The sequence below is a fragment of the Anolis carolinensis genome, chromosome 2 (assembly GCF_035594765.1).
Source record: "Anolis carolinensis isolate JA03-04 chromosome 2, rAnoCar3.1.pri, whole genome shotgun sequence".
Taxonomy (NCBI): Eukaryota; Metazoa; Chordata; class Lepidosauria; order Squamata; family Dactyloidae; genus Anolis; species Anolis carolinensis.
The window spans coordinates 286404632-286425700 of record NC_085842.1 but is presented as its reverse complement, the minus strand read 5'-3'; the positions used below and the strand labels follow the sequence as shown (position 1 = coordinate 286425700).

Below are 21069 nucleotides of genomic sequence, written 5' to 3'. Positions count from 1 at the left end.
AACTCTTCTGAATCACAAAATAGGCTTCTAAAATATTAATTGATAAGAACCTCCTTTCCTAAATAGTTCTAAAGCCAATCATTCAAGCATTGAATCAAGTCATTACATCATACAAATTGAAACATGAATTAATTTGCCTTAAAATTGAAGGGGGTGAGAGAAAGACAAATTGCAGCACATGGGGCAAAAAATGGCATCCCCCCCCCAAAAAAAACATTTATGTCTGGTAGAAAGCATTTCTACCACTTAAGGAGAAGCCTGGATCAATTTAGACTCAAGGCTGGATCTATACTGCCCTATATCCAAATATCTGATCCCAGATTATCTTCTTACCCTGGAATATCTGGCAGTGTAGACTCATATAATCCAGTTCAAAGCAGATAATCTGGGATCCTATCCTGGGATATGGGGCAGTGTAGATCAAGCCCAAGATAATCCTTTTTCTAATCAGGTGAATGTAAGTAACTTTGATTCATTCCCTGTTAATAAAAAGAACCTCTCTTGAACCTAAAACAATGGTTCTCAACCTGTGGGTCCCCAGGTGTTTTGGCCTACAACTCCCAGATATCCCAGCCAGTTTACCAGCTGTTAGGATTTCTGAGAGTTGAAAGCCAAAATATTTGGGGACCCACAGTTTGAGAACCACTGACCTAAAATAACCCAGGAAGATTGAAAATCATGATAAGAAATTTCAACTTTTGCAGTATGGTGGGATGGGGTGGCCCTCAAAGGTCTCTTTAAGATTAATGTGGCTCTCTAGTTTCCACAGCTGCCCATCCCATCTTAAAGACTCATTTGGACAACTGTGGAGTTGGGATATTATGGTTGATCTTGGGATGTTGTTTCCCCCTCCTCCTTGGTAGCCAGAGATCATTCCTTAAGACAGCAGGCCTCAATGCATTTCAGATGTGGCTTTGGTGATCCCACTCATGGGTCAAAGAGCTGTGGTTCATCTCCTGTTTGACTAATGGAACACTTTTGTATTTGTCTGTATGAGTAATGGAACACTTACAACTGCTCATGATATTTCCTCGCTCAGTGCTGGGCTGTTTCATCAAAAGAAGACCTACTGCCTTAGCAATCACTTTAAAATGTGCAAATATATTCTTGTTGAAAATTATGAATTAAAGTTACAACATTGAGTCTATATCAATTCCAAAAATGAATATTTATTTAATCTTTGCAACAGACATATCAATTTCTTTTCTGTATTGTTTTCATATGATTTGAGTCTCTAGAGTCAAAAATCGTAAGGTATTCATGCCATTTGAAAATACTGCGAGGAGTGCCAAATGTCTGTGAGGTCAATGTCTTGGCAAACCCACCATTTTTAAATGATTTGTTATTATTGCTGTTCATTTGTTTGTTCAATTGTTTAGATGCTATGGCTGTGGTCACTGAGATCATGATACAGGAAAATTTTGAGGAAATGTCTACACAGCTCCTCTCGCTCTATGTCATGTACAAATATTTGGCAACCAAATCAGAATTAACGGTGAGCTATTTGCATAACGAACTTACGTTGCTGTAGTTTAAGTGGTAGAACAGTGATGTAGTTCAGACACAGCATTCCCTATCTTCCAAACCATGCTATGTAGCAGTGGCCCTCAGCCATTTCTGTTTAGGCTTTTAAGTAGGTAACATGGCCCAGAGTCAAGGATTCCGAGAATGTGGATCAAAGATAGAGAATACCTGGTTTGGAGGATTGGGAATATGATCGAGGTTGGTCTACCTGATCCTTCCCTTTCTTCTTTGAATGAGTAAAATGTAGTTTTACATCCAAATTGTGTAAACTTTACTTTGTGCAAAAATATCCTTTTTGTAAATCACCAATTAATGTTAAAATATTGGGTCTGTATCAGTTCCAAAACTGAATATTTAATTGTTCTGTCACATTTTCCTGAATAGAATCCAAGGCAGTTCACACATCAGTTAAAACAAGGTTCATGAATTAAAAATGAAAAGCTTTAAAACACAATGAAATAGGTTACCATATTAAAAACATCAAATGCTTTAAAAAGACTGCAAATAGTTTCATTTACATGGCAGCCCCATCCTAAGGAACTGTATTAACTAAATGTTTGACTGGAGTTAAATCTGGAAACTTTCTATCCAAATATTCCAATGCTAAAGGGACAAGATAATGTATAATAAGATCTAGAGAGCTGTGTTTTTTCCTTTCTTGTCCAATCCATACAGATGTGATGTTTAGTAAGCACTCCAATCCCCTATTTTAATTCAGTCAGTAAACATATGATTCTTTTTAATCTACATTTATTAATGTTGAACTTAGTACACATCTTAGTACAGCATCTTAGTGAGGCCAATCTACTTTGGGATTCTTTTTAATTTAGGTCACATCTTCTGGTATCACTTGTGGCTTGTTTTTCATATACAAATTTCTGTTCAATGGAATATCACCATGTCTCTATTTAGCCCCTGGCCACTGCTAATGAGGGTTAGAGAAATGCAGTAGTATTGGCAGAATATAAAGTAAAACTCTGAATTTTGTATTGTCCCAGTTTTCTGTTTGTGCCCCCATATGCATGCATAATCATATGCCAACATTATCTCGTCGTCATATTTAACTATGTATAAAGAGTAAATGGAAGAGTAATCATATATGATTCTAAGTTACCTAGTTTGTGGTTTTCTTTCTTTTCTACGATGGGTCCTTGGTATCTGCTGGGTTTTGGTTCCAGGATCCCCTGTAGATACCAAAATCCATGGATGCTCAAATCCCATTATATACAGCATTGTAGTAAAATGGTCTCCCTCATATAAAAAGGCAAAATCATGGTTTGCTATTTGAATTTTAAAAAAATATTTTAAAGCTGTGTGTGGTGGTATCCATGGATGCAGAATCTGTGGGTATGGAGGTCTAACTATGTCTAGGTGAACTAAAATATATTTAAGTCTCCCATTTTTCCTTTTATGTGTGTAAAAATTTTAAGAAGACATTTATTAGATGAGAATAGTAATCTAGATCTTTAATCTAGAAACTGGAGCCCCCGGTGGTGCAATGGGTTAAACCCTTGTGCTGGCAGGGCAGCTTGAATCCAAGCAGCGGGGTGAGCTCCCATCTGTCAGCTCCAGCTTCCCATGTGGGAACATGAGAGAAGCCTCTCACAGGATGGTAAAACATCTGGCGTCCCCTGGGCAATGTCTTTGCAGATGGCCAATTCTCTCACACCAGAAGTGATTTGCAGTTTTTCAAGTCGCTCTTGACACAAAAAAATCAAGAAAAATTGGAAATGTCACAAAGTATGATGTTACACTCCCCATGTTTTCAGGATCAAATTAGTCTCTTCCCTTCTCCCTACAGCTATCCTCCCTCTCTCTGTCAAGAGATCTCAAGATGGTTTACAATAAAACACTGCAACCATTTAAAACTGTGAGGCTAATTAAATTATTTTTAAAGGCATAATACACATTAAACAATTTAGCAAAGCAGATTATTAGAATTAGAATAGTTTTCAGCAAGATAAAGTCCTTGCGACTTTCATTACAATAATAAGACCCCAAAGGTTTCATGAAGAGCCATGTTTTCACTTGATACCAGAACACAGCAGTGTTGGCACCAGTTGGACCTCTGAAGGGAGGGAGTCCCATAACTGGGTGCCACAGCAGAGGGGGCTCTCTCCCACGTCCTCCCAAAATGTATTGCCTTGACTGATGGGACACAAAAGAGGGCCCCTTCAGGAGACCTTAAAGCTCAGGTGGGAACCTAAATAGAAGGGTGTTCCTTGAAAGTATGAAGGTCACAAGGCATTACTAGCATCTTCAGTTTAGACTGGAAGCGAAGCGCCTGCTATTTACAGCATCTCAGCTGATGAAGAGATGGCACTTTTCTTTTGGTCAATAAGTATGCCTCTGCTGTTTAAGTTACTCTATTACGTTGCTATAGCTAGCTACTTTTGAGTACAGGCATCCCCGAGGTACAAACATTTGACTTACAAACAACTCATAGTTAAGAATGGGGGTGAGGCAATAGGAAGTGAGAGAACTCTACACTTCAGAAGGGAAATTCAGTCCTGAATGAGTTATCATGGGGAAGCTTTATCACCAATTCTTGTTTCCATAACAAGACTTTTTTTTTCAAAATCTAATTATCATAGGGATAGAAAGTGAGGTGAAATCTTCTGAACACACACAGCAAAGGAAACACCACAGAGGTGTTAACACTTCCCTAGGCTATCCAAAGTGTGTATGTATGTATGTGTGTTTTATATGTGTGTGTATGTGTGTACCTATTCTGACTTACGTGCAAATTCAATTTAAGAACAAACCTAGAGAACATATCTTGTCTGTAATTGGGGGATTGCCTATATTGGATAGGGAGAGGGAGTATGAAAATTGGTAACCTGTATGCTGGCTCTAAGCATCAGTGGAACTGGAACTTGTTTAATGTTTGTTTTGTTTTTAAAAATATAGATGCCAATGTTCTTAATCAACAGAAAATATTAAAATGAGAGAAAGGCCACATGCTTGCAGCTGCCATGGCATTGTGCTCCATGTATCTGCCTTGTCAGTGTCAAGTGTAGCTCATAGAAGAATACTTATGGCAGAGAACACATAAGGCATGGTGACAAAAGTCAAAGCATTGCCAGATGTAGCTCATGTTGTTTTATCATTTGTTTCAAACAATGTTTGCTCCATTTTTAGTGGGAAGAAGAGAGAAATCTTGGCGCATCCCTCTTGTTAACAGGTTTGAAGCAGAACAACACTGTGGGATTCAGTTCTCAGCTTTATGGCCATGCACTTCTTGGTAGGTCTTAAAAGTATTTAAGTAAAGTATTTCTTCCTGCTTTATCGATTAGTTCAGAACAGCTAGAGTAAAGCAAATTCTTCAATTAAATTTTAATATAGCCTTTGATGTGACAAAATTGAAACTAAATCAAATTCACCGCTCCAGCGTACAAACAAAGCAATGCGAGGCCCAGAAAATCAATCAGGCGTTGTGAACCTTCCTGTTGAATGCTTGAAAAGAGCCAAAGGCTCAACTATAGGTCCTACTTGTCTCTCTCTCCAGCCCATAGCCCAACCCCAGGGGCAAGGAAGCCTTACCTTAGGGATCCATAAATCATAACGAGTGTAAGGAAGATATTTTTGACACAAAGAAAAAGCCCTTTGGAGTCATTGATCTGATACAGTTCCCTAGTTCAGGCCTAAATCCAGGATCATGCTAAGAGACTTCTATTAGTATTACAGGCCTGCTTCCCCTCCTCTCCTAATTTCAGCTTTCCATTCTGCCCAAAAGTACTCTTTTTGAGGGTTCTTCCCACCCTTCAGAACAAATTTTGATGATGTACTGCAGGGCTGCAGAGAGGATAGAGAATTACTACAGTTCTCTGAGCACAACACATTTGGCTTACATCTTCAGTGTCCTTTTAATGTTTTTGTTTTTTTAAATTTATTTCATGCAAGGTTAAAAATCCTGAGTTGGTCGTGTCCTCCTTGGAAAGACTTTTTCACTGGCAGATTACATTTGGGTGTGAGACAGTTTTGGCCCAGAGTGTCAGACAGTTGCCCTCTCCCTGTGTATCATAATTTGTTAACAACGGCTAGAGCGCCCGTGATGTGACAGGCTAAGGAAGCTGATTCTAATTGTGCCTGACTGTAAGACAAAAAACAGGGGAAAGTCCAACCATCCAGATTCTGATGGAATAAAGAACAAAGCTATAAACAAACTGGCAGCAGGTTTTCCCTTGAAGTATTGGTTTGCCATTCACTTGAGCTGCCAATATACATCTACTTTTCCCAGTACCCCATCCATCCAGCTTGGTCAGCATTGTGAATATTTTTAGATAAAATGCAGCCTGAATAATATGGGAAAGCATTTCACTTAGGGAAACATTTTATTTGCTGTGTGCCGCCTCCTTCAACATTGGCATTCAGGTCAAAAGCTATTTTCTGCAATGTCACACGTTCTGAATTCTTGCCAATCCTCGTGGAGTAGACCTCTCCAAAGAGTGAAAGATGTCTGTAGGCACCGCCTGGCCTCTGGGCACCTTAGCAGTTTATATTTAGCCTTAGACCAGCGAGCTGTTTGTTTGCGCACACGGTCCTGTGGTTCTCCATGGGCTCCCGGCTTGGTGAAGGTGTGTCGCCCCCTTTTGCAATGTTAGAGTTACCTTTGTGATTGAACTAGACAGATAAAGGTGATAACAGACTCCAGTAAAGGAAGCAAATCCACATCAAAAACATTTAACATCAAATATCAGGGTTTTGCAGCATGATAGTGCAGGATCTGAGTCCCACTAATAAAGAATTTTACAGCCAATGCGGTCTCATAGTTTGAGTGTTGGACTATGACTGGAGATGAGGGTTCGATTCCCTACTTGGCCATGGAAATCCACTGAGTGCTCTAGGACGGGTCATACAGTCTCAGCCCTGGAAATCCCCATGATAGATTAATCTTAGAATTGCCATAAGTCGAAAACAAACTTGAAGGCACAAAACAACGACAGATTTTAACTCGACAAGTATTCAGATTTGAAAATTCACATATAATCATATGGCAAACTTGAGTCTGCAAGAAGTCATACGTGTAATTCCCTGTGTATATGAAAACACTGATATATTAGTATTGTTGTGTGTGGATTCAGATAAACCCTCATTCTGTGCCTTTAAAAATGATGTTATTATGCCATGTGCAAATGTAAGATTGGTTTACAAATTTAAGTTTGATTCACTTTATTCATTCTTTCATTAACTTTTTGATCTTTCTCATAGCATTGTTATAATCAGCTTGGTCCCATTTTATGTTACAAAAGTTAAAAACAATTAAAGAATTCCATTTTTAAAAACACATAATAATATTATTCTTCTATCCCTGAGCTCCCATCAAGTTCAAAATTGTGCATGTTTTTAATGTTGCTTGTTGCTTCAAAGTCATTGGTGCTCCAGAGCTCTTGACACTTCAGAAAATTCAAGACAGTTTATGCATAAAGTGAAGCAGAGAGCAGTTCATATGAAAATGTTTAAGACTGTTCTTCTCCTTTAGTGGTAGGCTTTGTGATATTCCTGAAGATCCTTTGTCTTTCATGATCAGTTGCACTTTGGTGCAATTGAGGTGCACTTTGGTATCGGATGCAAAAAAAACACAACAGGTTGCAGTGAAAACCCTATTCATTCTGGGTGATGCCAAATTGAGAATTATGGGCAAAGATTCCACTTTTTCCTTCACTGTGATCCAGTGTGAAATTTTTCACTGTGAAAATTGCCTACGCCGTCCTTTCTAAATGCTGTGCTTACCCCTTACTATTTAAAACACACAACAGTCATATGATACCTAATGGGCCTAAAGATGAAAAAAATCTTACCGATGGTTTTTTTTGCTTTCAATGGTGCATAATAACTTTCTGGGTGGATGTTTTCTAACAGGAAAAGGGGAGCTGCGTCAAGGGCTGAGAGCCGTTTACCAAAAGATGCCCCTCATGTGGACCCCTGGGTACCTGAACAGAGCCCTGCAAGTGATGGAAAGTGTGGCCTTGCTTCCTGACAACAGTGTCAAGCTTTGCAAGGAAGCTGTAAGTGGAAAAGCGAAGGGGTTGAGAAACATGTGTTTAATCAAAAGTAGACAACCAGCCTGGTTGCAGTTGACCCTATTTACTCTTCAGGAGCTGTTATTCTAAATTTAACTTCTCCAAATTCTTTCCTGTTTCATATTGTTTGAGCATACATTGAACTTCTTGTATTCCGTATGTGTTTCTTTCCAAGTCGCAGAGTAAACATTGGTTGAGACCCTGTATCAGAGGCTGCAGTTCTATATGTAAAAATGCCTTAGCCATGTCCCTGACAAGTCACATCACATTCTAGTCCATTGCAACAGTGTTTATTGAGACCTCCTATGCAGTGTCTTGTTGTGCAGTAGGAATTCCCATTGCACAGTGAATCTCATAGCACTTTTATACCATTGTTGCTTCCATTTTCACAATTGTCCAAGAGACATAAGCACATCTCCCCTCCTGAGGATACAAGCAATGTCACAATTCACCATTAGGTGATCAGTTCATAAATATCTAACAGGTTGCAGGTCTACTTTCTGCAAAATCAGAAAAATATGACGTATGCAAGGGCAGACTCTCATAATTTCTGATCCTGCTTCTGATAGAACATCCAAAAGATCTGGCAGACCTTCTATTTTATTCCATTGCAGATCCTCGTGTTTGTTTCTAAATCCCATTTACTAGAAAATGTCAGCCAGAAAGTGCTCTTGCCTTCATCGCCTTCTGGGAGGTTTTCCATAGACAAACACTGAGGGGAAAGGATGCTGGAATTAATTATTAATTTACGGATGGCTTCACAAAGACACAGTGCAAATTTACAGTAGGAACACATAGCAGTAAAACATGTTGTTAAAAATAAAAAAATAAAAATAAAATAAATAATACAATTCAATTTTAACAATTTGTTAAAAACCAGATATACATGGCAGTGCAGGCAATCAGCTGGGTTTTAGTCAGTAGTGGAAATATCTATCACCAAGAAGCTACCTTCCTTTAGTGAATAGATCATTTCACATGGAGGATAACACAACAGAGAGCTCCTCCCTTCACACCGCAAACAAGTGAGCCTCACTAGGCTTCAGTGCAGTTCAGAGACATCCCAGACTATTGTCGAAGGCTTTAATGGCCGGAATCACAGGGTTGTTGTGTGTTTTCCAGGCTGTATGGCCATGTTCCAGAAGTATTCACTCCTGACGTTTCACCCACATCTATGGCAGGTATCCTCATATACCTCACAACCTCTGAGGATGCCTGCCATAGATGTGGGTGAAATGTCAGGAGAGAATACTTCTGGAACATGGCCATACAGCCTGGAAAGCACACAACAACATCCCAGAGTGTAAAGACTGGGAAAAAAAATATGAAAGTAGATAAGCCTCTTTTCTGAAACTACAGTTCATGCCTCATAGGATTCACCAGAATGCTTTAGATTCACCCAAATCAACAGTCTGCAATATATTAAGGCCATGAGAAGCTGATTCTTAACTGCTAAGATTTCTATAGCCATTTTTGCTCCATTAAATACACATTTATTTAGGAACAGGCTATTACACATTTAGGATCTTTTATACATTCATATACACAATGAAAATCGGTGAATGGTATTCAAAATGAGTGATTTTGGATGTGGCAGTGAGCCAAAGAAACGAGAGCAGCATATTCCATGAGCTTCCTGTAATCCTATGTTTCTGTCTTGTCTCGATTTGGACTTTGCATCTTTCTCACCCAAGAGAGACAGAAGCTTTGGTGCAGAGTCAGTATGTGCCATTCCCTGACCTGGCAAGCGACCTTTATTTGCTTGTGATCAAATTGAGGGAACAAATAGATGGCTATATTGGAAATCAACTGAGACAAGATAAGCTCATGATGCATTTTGACTTAATAAGAGTTGTGATGCCTGTTACACTGTAAAAGCATACAGTAAGCTCTTCCTCTTCAAGTAATCAGTGTAGAATATTTTACTGATTTTCAGCAAAGACTTGGCTCTGTCTGGAGCCGATAATGAAATCAATAGTCCTTTCAGAAAGGCCCAGCTTCATTGACCGTCTTTGATCTGCCTGCAGGCACATTCAAAAGAAAAGCAAAACTCACTTTTAAATTCCCAGTGCTTTTCCCCCACAACAGTTGTCAAATAATCCATTGCCGATCATTAAATCACTTTTTGTTGGTGCATTGTTGTTTTTATATGTGATTTAGACTGCATCAGACTGTCTTGAGTTAAGCAACTGTTCAGTAGTTCATTCTAAGAAAAGAATCTTATAAAAATAATTGGTGTGTTCTCAGGATTTTAACAAGGATCCTCAGGCTCCAGAATGGTGCCCATGAAAGTGTCACATTGACCACCCTTATAATATTTGGCCAATATGACACTCTTTACTGTTTTTCCAAGCCATTGATTATCTTTCCCCATTTCTCTTGCAAAGATGGATGTTTTGGCAGCTATTTTGCAGCCTGTTCCTGTGGCTGAAGCTTCTCAAGAGGATGCCAAGGATTCGGAAGAAACGCTGAAGCAAGCAGAATCTGAAGAAACAGAGATATCTCGACTGCCTGAGTACCTGCATCGATTTACAGTAAGCTGCTTCCTTCCTCCAGGGCATTAACTGGTTAGAGCTAGTTTCCACTGTTTGCAGTAAAAGGTGTGCTTCCTTCTGCTTCTGCTGAGGCTCTTAGTGCTCCATCAGTAATGCATGTCAGGGCTTTTTTGGTCACTGAGTTCAGTTGTCCATCCCAAATGGAGCAGATCTATTGAAATCAAGGAGAACTTGGTTACAATTGGATTTAGGCCTGAAAGTAAATTTTGTTCTTAGTCTTTCAGATGGGAAAGCATTCTGTCAGGCCCCTGCCTTATTAAAATATTATTTTAGTGTTTCATATATCAGAATTAGTAAATCTACTTGCTGTTAATTAACGTATACTCTTCTCCTGATTACTAACTTGCTATTCAGAAAAGCTCTGTTCTTCATCTCTGCTTCTCTGGCAAATATTTGTTGCCTTTTCTGCATGCCAGCTTAGGAAGTAAAAAATTTTTCACACTAGTCACCTATGTTCCAGAAGCATTCTCTCCTGATATTTTGCCCACATCTGTGGTAGGCATCCTCAGAGGTTGTGAGGTCTGTTAGAAACTAGGCAAGTGGGGTTTATATATCTCTGGAAAGTCCAGGTTGGGAGACAAGACAAAGAGACAAGAGTTCTTTTTCCCACCCTGGACATCATTCCACAGATATATAAACCTCACTGCCTAGTAAACCTTTGTACCGGCAGGACTGCTGACATGAAGGTTGGGTTGCTGACATGAAGGTTGCCAGTTTGAATCCAACCCGGTGAGAACGCGGATGAGCTCCCTCTATGAGCTCCAGCTCCATATGGGGACATGAGAGAAACCTCCCACAAGGATGGTAAAAACATCAAAACATTTGGGCGTCCCCTGGGCAACATCCTTGCAGACGGCCAATTTTCTCACACCAGAAGCAACTTGCAGTTTCTGAAGTCACTCCTGACACGAAAAAACAACAACCTTATATTAACAGTATATTAATTGAGGACAACCATCTTTTCTGACTTAGAAAAAGATAGAAACAAGGATCAAGATATGTCTAGCTGTTTTATATGCCGTTGTGTTGCTGCAAGCATTTTCAGTTGCCTCCAACACTCCTTTTGCACCACAGCTTTCGGCATTGCATACATTTTGGAAATTCTGATTTATCCACAGTGCCAATGCACTTCAGGGATGGTGCAAATGTATCCTCACTCAGTAAGACTGTCCATTGCTTTTCAAGATCCTCTGGAGACTTCAGAATAACATATGGTGGTGGATGGATCAGGGAGAAGCACCCTCTTGGTATTGTCCCTTGTGCACAAAAGTGTGGAGGTGGCAGGAGGACTTAAAACACACTTGGCAAGAGTACTCAATTCTTTGCATGTTTGCTGAACAAAGACTTTTCCTCAATTACAGCTAGTTTGGTTTCCATTGACTGTTTTGGCTGAAGGATTTGAGAGGATCCTACATTTGTCCTTATTAAAACGCACAGGGAGTCCAGTGGAACTTGTTACATAATGGATAAGAGTCTAAACTACGTGTCAGGAAGCTAAAAGTTCACCTCTGTAACATACATACCCTGTTTCCCCGAAAATAAGACATCCCCAAAAAATAAGACCTAGCAGAGGTTTTGCTTAATTGCTAAATATAAAGCCTCCCCCGAAAGTAAGACCTAGCAAAGTTTTTGTTTGGAAGCATGCCTGCCAAACAGAACACCAGAGCATGTAGGATTGGTAAATGTACATACGAGTTGTACATGGAAATAATGGTAATAATAAGAAATTCTTGACAGGAGTCACAGTTTGTCTGGTTTGGTTATGTTGGTTTGTGATGAAAACTACTGTACAGTATATAATAAATGTTCATTTTTTTTGTTCAACAATAAATGTGAATTCTTCTTCATGGAAAAATAAGACATCCCCTGAAAATAAGACCTAGCACATCTTTGGGAGCAAAAAATAATATAAGACACTGTCTTATTTTCGGGGAAACACGGTAATAGTCTCTCTCTTTCTTAGACTATCTTCCCATCTGCCAGATGAGGGATAATAATAGTACTTGATCTTATCTTCTGTTTCGCCTCTTGAGTTTGTTTTTTTAAAAAGCATACCTAACCTGCAAAAATGTCACAGGCCACTCACCCTCTTGTCTGTCTGTGACATGGCATCCTTAACAGTGAAACTGATAATGCTAGTTGCTTAAAATGAATCATTGCTTCTTGTGGGCCAGGGACTTAGTACAGAGCCAATGTCTGTGATTCACTATGTGACATTTTGTCAGGAAGAGGGTGTGGGAGCTCTGGGAATTTAAGAGGGAGGTTTTCCCAGCATTGAGCAGGGATAAAGAGGGGATGCAGTATAATACCTATGTAATGCTGAACTCCTTTCAGTATGCTTGAAATCATGGAGTTGAAAAGGACCACAAGGGTTATCTAGTACAGCCCCCTGCAGTGCAAGAATACACAACTAAAGCACCCTTAAGAGATGACCACCCAACCTCTGTTTCAAAACCTCCAGGGGAGGAAAGTCTGAAATGAAATTGCTTATGCCAGTCACTAGGGAAAATTAGCAGACCGTGCTGGTGAGTCCGGGATCAAACTTTAATGAAAAAAAAGCATTTTTGTCTCACATTCCCAGTATGCCAGAATTCCAGGATTCTTCAAGGAGAGAGATAAAAGAGAGCTCAAGAGTATTCCATACCTCTTCCCAAAAACATTGCTAGACCTACTAGCTTGGGGAAGTTTGGGGGGAAGCATAGAGGACAAATTCTTCTTAGTTGCATAATGAGACATGCATCTGTCCCTGCCTTGTAGAGTAATTCTAATTAGTGCATGACTTTGGGTAACTGTGAAGCACCAGGCACTCAGTGCTTGATATTTATAAAATAAACATGTATTTTGTTAATATTAAGTGTATAACTGTAAGTTCATTTAATGATTAGGATTTAGGTCCTGGCTCCACACCTGTATCAGTGTTTCCATTAAATCTGCTTCCCAAAAAGGTTTCTGGTGCTTTGCCATGGCTCAAAGCACTGTTTCCAGACTCTACCGGCATACAGAATTAAAGGGATTACACCAGGGATAGTACAGTTTAAAATATTGCTCAGTTGAGCAAGCTATCATGGCGCACATGTGCAAGGATAGGTCTCGTGACATTGCTCACTTCCTTGTTCCATAGGGTCACATTTCTAACCAGGACATCCATTTTACAAAACTAAACAAGGGATTTTCCTGAATTTGAATGATGCATGTGTCATGTAAATGTACTGCCTTTATCTTACCCACAGAGCTATTCATATGCTTTAATTCTGAGGGAAAGAAAAGTTCACAATGGGGTGGGGAAAACATGTTGGAAATTTTGGGGTTATACACTCAGTAAAAGCCTTATTAAAAGTCATTTTTTAAAAAGTATTCCTTAGATAGGCAGCTATGTTAGTTTCCTTGCCTATTTTAATGAAATATTATCTGCATCCAGGAGCTATTTATCTCTACAGAAGATTTTGTCTTGTTCTTTGAGCAAATTACTATTGGCTGCCTACATAGAAGTGGCTTGGAGTCATTTTCTGTCATAGACATGCAGTGCCGCATGCTTTTGGTTTGCATCAGGTTACAAAACTCTGAGAATGGGGCATATTTCTATATAAAAGCCAGGTAGCTCTAGGGAAGGAGCACCAGACACTGTTTATTGTTTACCCTTATCTGCCTGTATTTTGGATAAAAAATGTTCAAAAAGCATGCCTAGTGTGTTAGCAAAGGCACAACATGATCCTTTCTGGCATTTTCTGTATAACTCTACAGATGTGCTTTAGATGGTAATGGTGGGAAAAGGTCAAAGAAATAGCTAAGCAACATTAGACAGATTTGATATGCAGTATTTCAATGATCAAGCTGAATGGCCCACTCAAGGAAGCCACAGCCCCGAGTTTGTAAGATCTGAGCAGAGCTGTTGATAACAAGATGATCTGGAGGACCCTCATTCATTGGGTTGCCATAAGTTGAAGTCAATCTGATGGCAGTTAACAGCAACAGCTAATCAATATTAATTCTGTTGTGCACCCATCAAGTTACTAATAGCAGTTTAAATCTTTATATACTTGCTGGGCTTTATTCTACTAATCCTTATCATTTTATATAACCATTTGCGCACTGTTGCTCTGCCTCCCTGCTTTGTCTCTGCTGCAACACAGAATGAATGTTTTAGCTCTCTATTTTGAAACCTGCCCTGGAAAAGAGGATGATTGTGGAGATCAGAATTGTATGTCAGATGAAAATTACAAGTTACTTAGATAAATAACTGAATACAAGGGATATACAAACTTATGTGGCATTTGAAGCAGCCATCATGGTAGGTGTATTTGATAGCCGGGACTGTAATTTAGTGATATAGAACCTTAAGAGAACTACCTCATAGTTTGGGAATTATCCATCTTATTAATCACATAGGCACCCAGCATACCTTTATTGTCACCTGCAAAAAAAGCCACTGTGAAGTTGTGGTTAGAGCACAAGTGAGCAAATACATCTCTCCAGCTTTTGTTGGCTGTTCTCAGCATAGCCAAAGATGAGGAATGTGGGAGGTGCAGTCCAAGAACATTTGGAAGTCCCTCTGTGAGTTAGAGCAATGGACTAGAATTAAGGTGCCTACACTGCCATGAATCACAGCAGATAATGTTGAGCTAGTTCTTAGCCTTATGTACTAAATAGGTTTGCTGCGAATATGAAATTATGTAGAAAGGTACATACCTATCCATGATGCCTTGTGACATGCCCTCCAAGCTAAGATGACAACTTAATAAATAAACAGTGACAATATAAAATGTCTACTCAGATATGAAAGCAAATAGATTCAGGTGGGCTGCAATTTAGGAATCTTGGGGTGGAAGGTCCATTATGGAATATATTCAGCATCATTACATGTCAATATCTCCTAATTCTTCGCTGTCCAATGTGCATCCAGCATGAGGAAATGTCTCTTTCTGCCTCTAGAGCAAAGCAGGAGCACCTAGCTGGCATCTTGCCTCCTTCCTAGACAGCTCTCCTCCCGCTCTCTGGGAAGCTTCTCCATTACCACGATTAATTTGCCTTTTGTCTGGGGAACATCAAGCTGTCCAGTAAAACTTCCATAACCACAAATGGCTCTGCATCTTAAAGCACTTAAGTGAATTAATATTTTTTATGATTCATCTGGGGGTGTTGCAAGAAATACAGCACCACATATATAAGTGGAACTCTGATAAGATGTACTGCCCAGATGTCTGGCATGACCGGAGTGGAATACCCCCACCACAGTGCCCCCCCCCAACAGCATCCTCCAGTAAGCAGAATGAAAGCATTTATAGTGGTTGCGTATTTAGAGCTGACCTCAAAATCACATGATGCATTAGGAAAAAGGGCTATGGAGGAATGTCCTGGACAATTGTATGGTGGCTCACGGGATCTATTTAGTATGCCATTAGCACAAGGCTATTTAAATTATTCCCATCTGTTGAGAAGAAGGTTAGCTGAAGCAACTCAGGGCACATTCTTGCAACAGCATAGTACAGGGGACAAAGGGGCCCTGAAATGTTGAGATTGTTAGCCTACCCATTCATCATCTCTTGGCTTCTAACATTTTTATTAGTGCCATTTCTCATTCGGTATAGCCCAACCCAGCACTTAGTAGGATTAAAAATTGATTCATTTTGTCTCTGCTTTGTTATTGCTAAATAACACAAATCTAATCTATAAATTATTCTTCTTCCACTACTTCTTCTCTTTTTTTGAAACGAGCAAGGAGGAAGGGAGGGGAGGAAGGAAGGAATGTGTGAGCCTTTATTGCAGCTGGCACACATTTCTAAGGCAGAATAGTCTGACAGAAATGTTATATTCCATTTCCAGTGAAAACAAGATTATCTGGGGCTGGGTGACTGGGTTGTTGCTGTATTGTGACGCATTGATGAGCTGCTGTTTTCTTTTTTCTTCCCTCTCCTACTGTGGCAGGAACTGAATTCTAAACTGCAGTCGCTTGGCAAGGTGGAGTCTGCACAGTTATTGACACTGACCACCCAGCTTGTTGAGGCAAAGCTGCCAGCACTTGAAGAGGAAGACACTGCAAAATACAAGCAGAGACTAAAGGAGTGGGAGCAAGACCGAGCTGTTTTGTGCGAAAGGGAGAAAGAGCTGAGGGAAAAGGCTAAGAAGCAGATGGAAGCCCGGGATGCAGCAAAAGCATCTGCTTAATATTCCTTCTTATAAACTTTCTCATGCGCCAGAGATACTCCTGGCAGTGAACAGGAGCTGTTACGAAATCATCCAGAAACCAAACTGCAATGTGGCTTTGGCTGTATTCCAAATAAACATTTTCAAATCCATCTTCCTTACCAGTCTAGTAAGAGTATTTCCTCATCCCTCTAAAAGCTATAAGTATTATTCTTCCCCCAAACACCCCCATTTTTCTGTGTTGTGTCTAGAAGCAAAGATCTGTCATGTAATGAATGATTCATTTCTAAAATGAGCTCAATGAGACCATACAGTCAGAATGCTGTGGCCACAGTCATTGTGTCCTATTGTGCACCCATCAAGTTACTTATAGTAACATAAATGTGTATATACTTGCTGGGCTTCATTTTACCACAACCATCCTCGTGATTTGGAGATCAATTAGTCATTTATTAATTTAACAGGTAGTACTGAAGATTACCTGACCTGGCACCTTCCAGATATATAGGAGTGCTGCTCTGATCATTCTTGTTAGCATGGCCAGCAGTTGTGTTCCCTGGAACTGATAGACTAGTGCTACTCAAAAGTGGTAGTCCTTGGGCAGTTGCTGGTCTTTGGAAAGTTTCCAAGAAAGAAAGAAAGGAAGAAATAATTGCACCCCATGGACGCAAACATAGTGTGCTTGTCCTTGGCACAGCCTGAACACTATCATTGGCCATCCCTTTATGGGCACTAGTAGGGAAGGCCGACTTGCATGCTTAAAAAGATTGAATTTCATCATTTAGAGATCGTACACTTGAATCTGTCTTACAATGGTGCAAATCATGGGTCCAGCTGGCTCAAAACATCAGTCCACCTAGTTTCATCTGACAGCATTTATCTTTACTACCTGGGAGCCCTCAGTGGAGATGAGAACCTAAAGCAGTGGTTTTCAACCCGTGGGTCCCCAGATGTTTTGGCCATCAACTCTCAGAAATCCCAGCCAGTTTACCGGCTGTTAAGATTTCTGAGAGTTGGCCAAGACATCTGTGGACCCACAGGTTGAGAACCACTGATCTAAAGCTATATAGTCTGCTGCAACCTTTCCATTCAATTAGTTTCTCTCACAAGTTGTTTCCAGGCTTTTCACAAGCAATTTATCAACTTCTGTGGAATTTGAATTCTGTCCTAAATATGTTTTTTAACTCACCTCGCAAGATAAGTCATGTGGCTCATACTGAAAATTCCAAATCATTGCGATATAATTGTGCTTGTGCAAATCAGTTTTGACCTTTTCTGTTTGCAGTTTGCCCCTGGCTCTGTCTCTATTTTTCAACTTACGTATTATCCCTTGTGAACAGCTGCATAGTAATTTTCAAGACATTTATTATGGTACTTTTTTAAGCTTTCGTTTTATTTTTATGTGACAGATTCGGCTTGCTTACTGTGCTGCTGAACCCTACAGAGTCTCTTAAATTTTTATTCCAGTGCATTGAAATATAAACTTTCATCATTTCAATTCTGTAAAGATCAACTCTGTCACCTGAAATATCTGCAATGTTGTGGTTTATAGTTATGTTTGTGTTACAGTGCATCATAGTAGTTGCCATGATCGGTCAGTGTCCAACCTGTAGATGGAACTGCTTTAGGCAGCAGAAGCAGAAGCGGTCTCCCGCACCGCAACCACCCAGTGAAATTCTAAAACCTTCTCTGGAGGACTGGAAAAAGCCTCCAGATTTTATTTTAGATCTGCAGAGTCCTGTCTTTTGTAGACCAATTTACGGCTTTCTAGTTTTGCAGACAGCAATCTGATCCAGTGTACCCTTTCTGTTCCTCAAAAACCTTTACCATGTCCCCGGGCTCCTTCTATGCTGCTCTCCCCATCTAAAAATCTGCTTTTCTCCAGTTCTATACTATCTGAAAAGTTGCTTTCTCCATTTCTTTTTGCAAACATCAGGTGTCAAGTATGTCACTGTAAGGGGCAGTCATCAATGCCCTTGACATGATGCAGGTGCCTTGATGCAGAGAGAGAGCAACAGCCATCCAAGTATCTTGAATGATAGAATATTTTGGCTCTGATTTGGGGGACCCTATGTGCTCCTTAAGTAGACTTGCTTGCTATCTAAACAAGGTAAGAGTGCCTTACCCTCAATTGGATGCCAGCTGCTCTAGATGTCTGAGTAGCACCACTGTGTAGACCACCATGGCCAGTGCAATACCCAGGGATGTTTTCTTCATTGAAGCTGGTCAGGGATAACCTGCAAATGCGGTAATGAAATGCACTTGCACAGATTCTATGTCCCATAAGCAGAGAATCCCAGGAATACAAATCTTTGTTGAATTGTCTACTTATAAATGGTTGGGAACGTGTTGTTTCTACAGCATTTACCTAGGGGACTGATCCTTTGGGTATCATAATGATTTTACTGATAATAAGCTACCAAATATAAACTAGCCCTTATACTTGGTGCTTTTATAAGAGTTAGCCTGTACTGCGCTCCATGATTTCCAAAGAAGTCTGGATGATTTCGAACTGCCTTGAGAATGTATGGAGGTTGCTGGCCACAAACTCAAAGTTCTGTTTCTTCCAAGTAGTAAAAGTACCGTATTTGACAGGTGTGGGTGCCATCTCCCATCCACAGCAGTAGAAAGCTAAGCATAACACTTAATGCTGTATGTGTGATGTCCTGAGACATACATCCAGACATTCACAAGACTAATGGACTAGAAGGATGGGCAATATATATGGCTTTGTTTTGCCCAGTAAAGATCTATAAGTTATCACATTCCATTATGTGACTCCTCTGCCAATTATACACATATAAATGCTTGTAGGTACATTAAACTGTTCTTCATATTAGTGTAGCATAGCATATACAACAGAAATATGCCCTGTGCCTTAAGGCAAGTGCAGTGCACAGAAATAACTTCTATTGTATTCAACAGGAATTATTTCTCAGGTAAATTAATAGAAGTATATAGTCTTGAGTATTTCTTTTCCATGTACTATTTTCTGCATTGTGTACACTTGTAAATAGCTGGGGGTAATTCTTCATTTATGAACAGCAGGCAGAAAACAAGTGAGCATGCTTTACAAAGAATGAACACTTTGAGTATTCAGTATTTCCTTATAGTGATTATGTTTTGTATACATGCTTTGTATCTTACCGGGTGTGAAGGAAAAATGTGTGAGTGTATTGTGAAGTGTCCACACTGTGCTTTGCTTTTAAAGAACTCCTTTGCTTTAATCCAATGGCAGCTCTTGATTGGGAGCTTTTTTATATATTCAGCAACGCCTACAAAAGAGTTAAATTTTTGTGCCATTTGAAATGCAAATTGCTGATTCAAATTCACAGCAGACACCAAATACTTTAATGAATCAGTAAGCAAATATACAACCCTCCCTCCCCTTTATTATTCACAACACTTTCAATCCAATAGAGAAGGTCCATTATTCACAAGAGGAAAATTACACATTTACTTCCCTTCATTTCAGCTCAGTGTCAGACAGTCTTTTGCTGTCCTAGAACCAAGCAACTGTCTACACAGCTGGTAAAAGAATATTAGTAAGTCCATTCACATTCAGATTAGTATGAACAGGAGAGTCCAAACTCCAGATTATAGCTGAGCAAAACAGAGTGTGACTAGGGTCTTCGATTATTTGCACCACACATTGGCTTCTATTTCAGAAGGTGTTGCACCAGTTGAAATACCTTACTCTCATCCAAGATAATGCTGTCTTTTGTTTTAAAAGGCCAGGGTGGCTGTCACAAAAATGACCTTTTGATGCCACATTTTCCCCAACTCAAATCAGTCATTGCTTAACTTCAGCTTTAATAATTCCACCCTCAGTCGCTCACAAAAGAGGAGACGATGTAGTCTGTGAAGCTGCAATGTAATCAGCATAAAATCAATGTCAGTAACATATGCATATATATGTGTATTAGCAGCACATACATATCACAGTTCTTGTTCCAACAATATGATCGTTATTACTGTTCGATATTATTGGAGGCGATTGATAGTGGAATATGCTGCTCAAGGTGTAGTGAAGACTTCTTTGGAGGTTTTTAAACAGACTTGATAACCATCTGTTGGGAATGCTTTGTTTGTATGTTTGCACAGCAGGAGGATCGACTGGATGGCCCTTGTGATCTCTTCCAGTGCTATGATTTCCTTGAACACTGCCCTGGTTTCTTGTTGTCATGTGGGTTCGAGTTAACCCTGATTTACAATAATCCTATCATACGGGTTATTGGCAAGATTTATTCTAAAGCGGTAATACATTGCCTTCCTCTAAGACTCAGAGGGCGTGCCTTGCCCCAAAGCTGTTTTCAATGGCTAAGTTGGGATTCAAAACCTGGCCTCCTAGCATCTACTCCAGTGGTTCTCAACCTGTGGGTCCCCAGATGTTTTGGCCTTCAACTCCCAGAAATCCCAAGAGCTGAAAACTGGCTGGGATTTCTGGGAGTTGTAGGCCAAAACACCTAGGGACCCACAGGTTGAGAACCACTGATCTAGTACAATACTAAAACCCCTGCACTCTGTTGTGATATGGGATGTGCTACAAATAATGTAAATATTGTACACTGCTAGTGTCATGAGGCTTTGTAAAAAAAGACTTAAATTGACTTTTAGGCTCTTGGAGGTTAAAGAGCAAAAAGGTAGGCAAACATGTATCTTCAGCATGTTGCCATTTGTTTAGTAACTTCATTATATGCACTGAAGTTGAAGGAAACATGAGATATAACCGTGAGGAAACCTACAAAAAAGAATTCCGTAGGATGTAATTGTTCACTACCATCCTCTCAAAATATTTGTCACATTTTAAACATAGTCCCTCAGCA

At 39.8% G+C, this 21069-nt stretch overlaps 1 protein-coding gene across 1 annotated transcript in view; it reads left to right on the top strand.

The window, feature by feature from the left end:
• The window catches only part of mrps27 (mitochondrial ribosomal protein S27), a 55823-nt gene extending 39428 nt beyond the window's left edge, over positions 1-16395 (top strand). Inside the window, exons 7-11 of the mRNA XM_003216265.3 lie at positions 1380-1495; positions 4666-4768; positions 7387-7532; positions 9935-10081; positions 16025-16395. Of these exons, the coding sequence (XP_003216313.2) occupies positions 1380-1495; positions 4666-4768; positions 7387-7532; positions 9935-10081; positions 16025-16264 (752 nt within the window). The 3' untranslated portion in view covers positions 16265-16395. The remainder of the gene's footprint in view (positions 1-1379; positions 1496-4665; positions 4769-7386; positions 7533-9934; positions 10082-16024) is intronic.
• The last annotated feature ends 4674 nt before the right edge of the window (positions 16396-21069 follow it).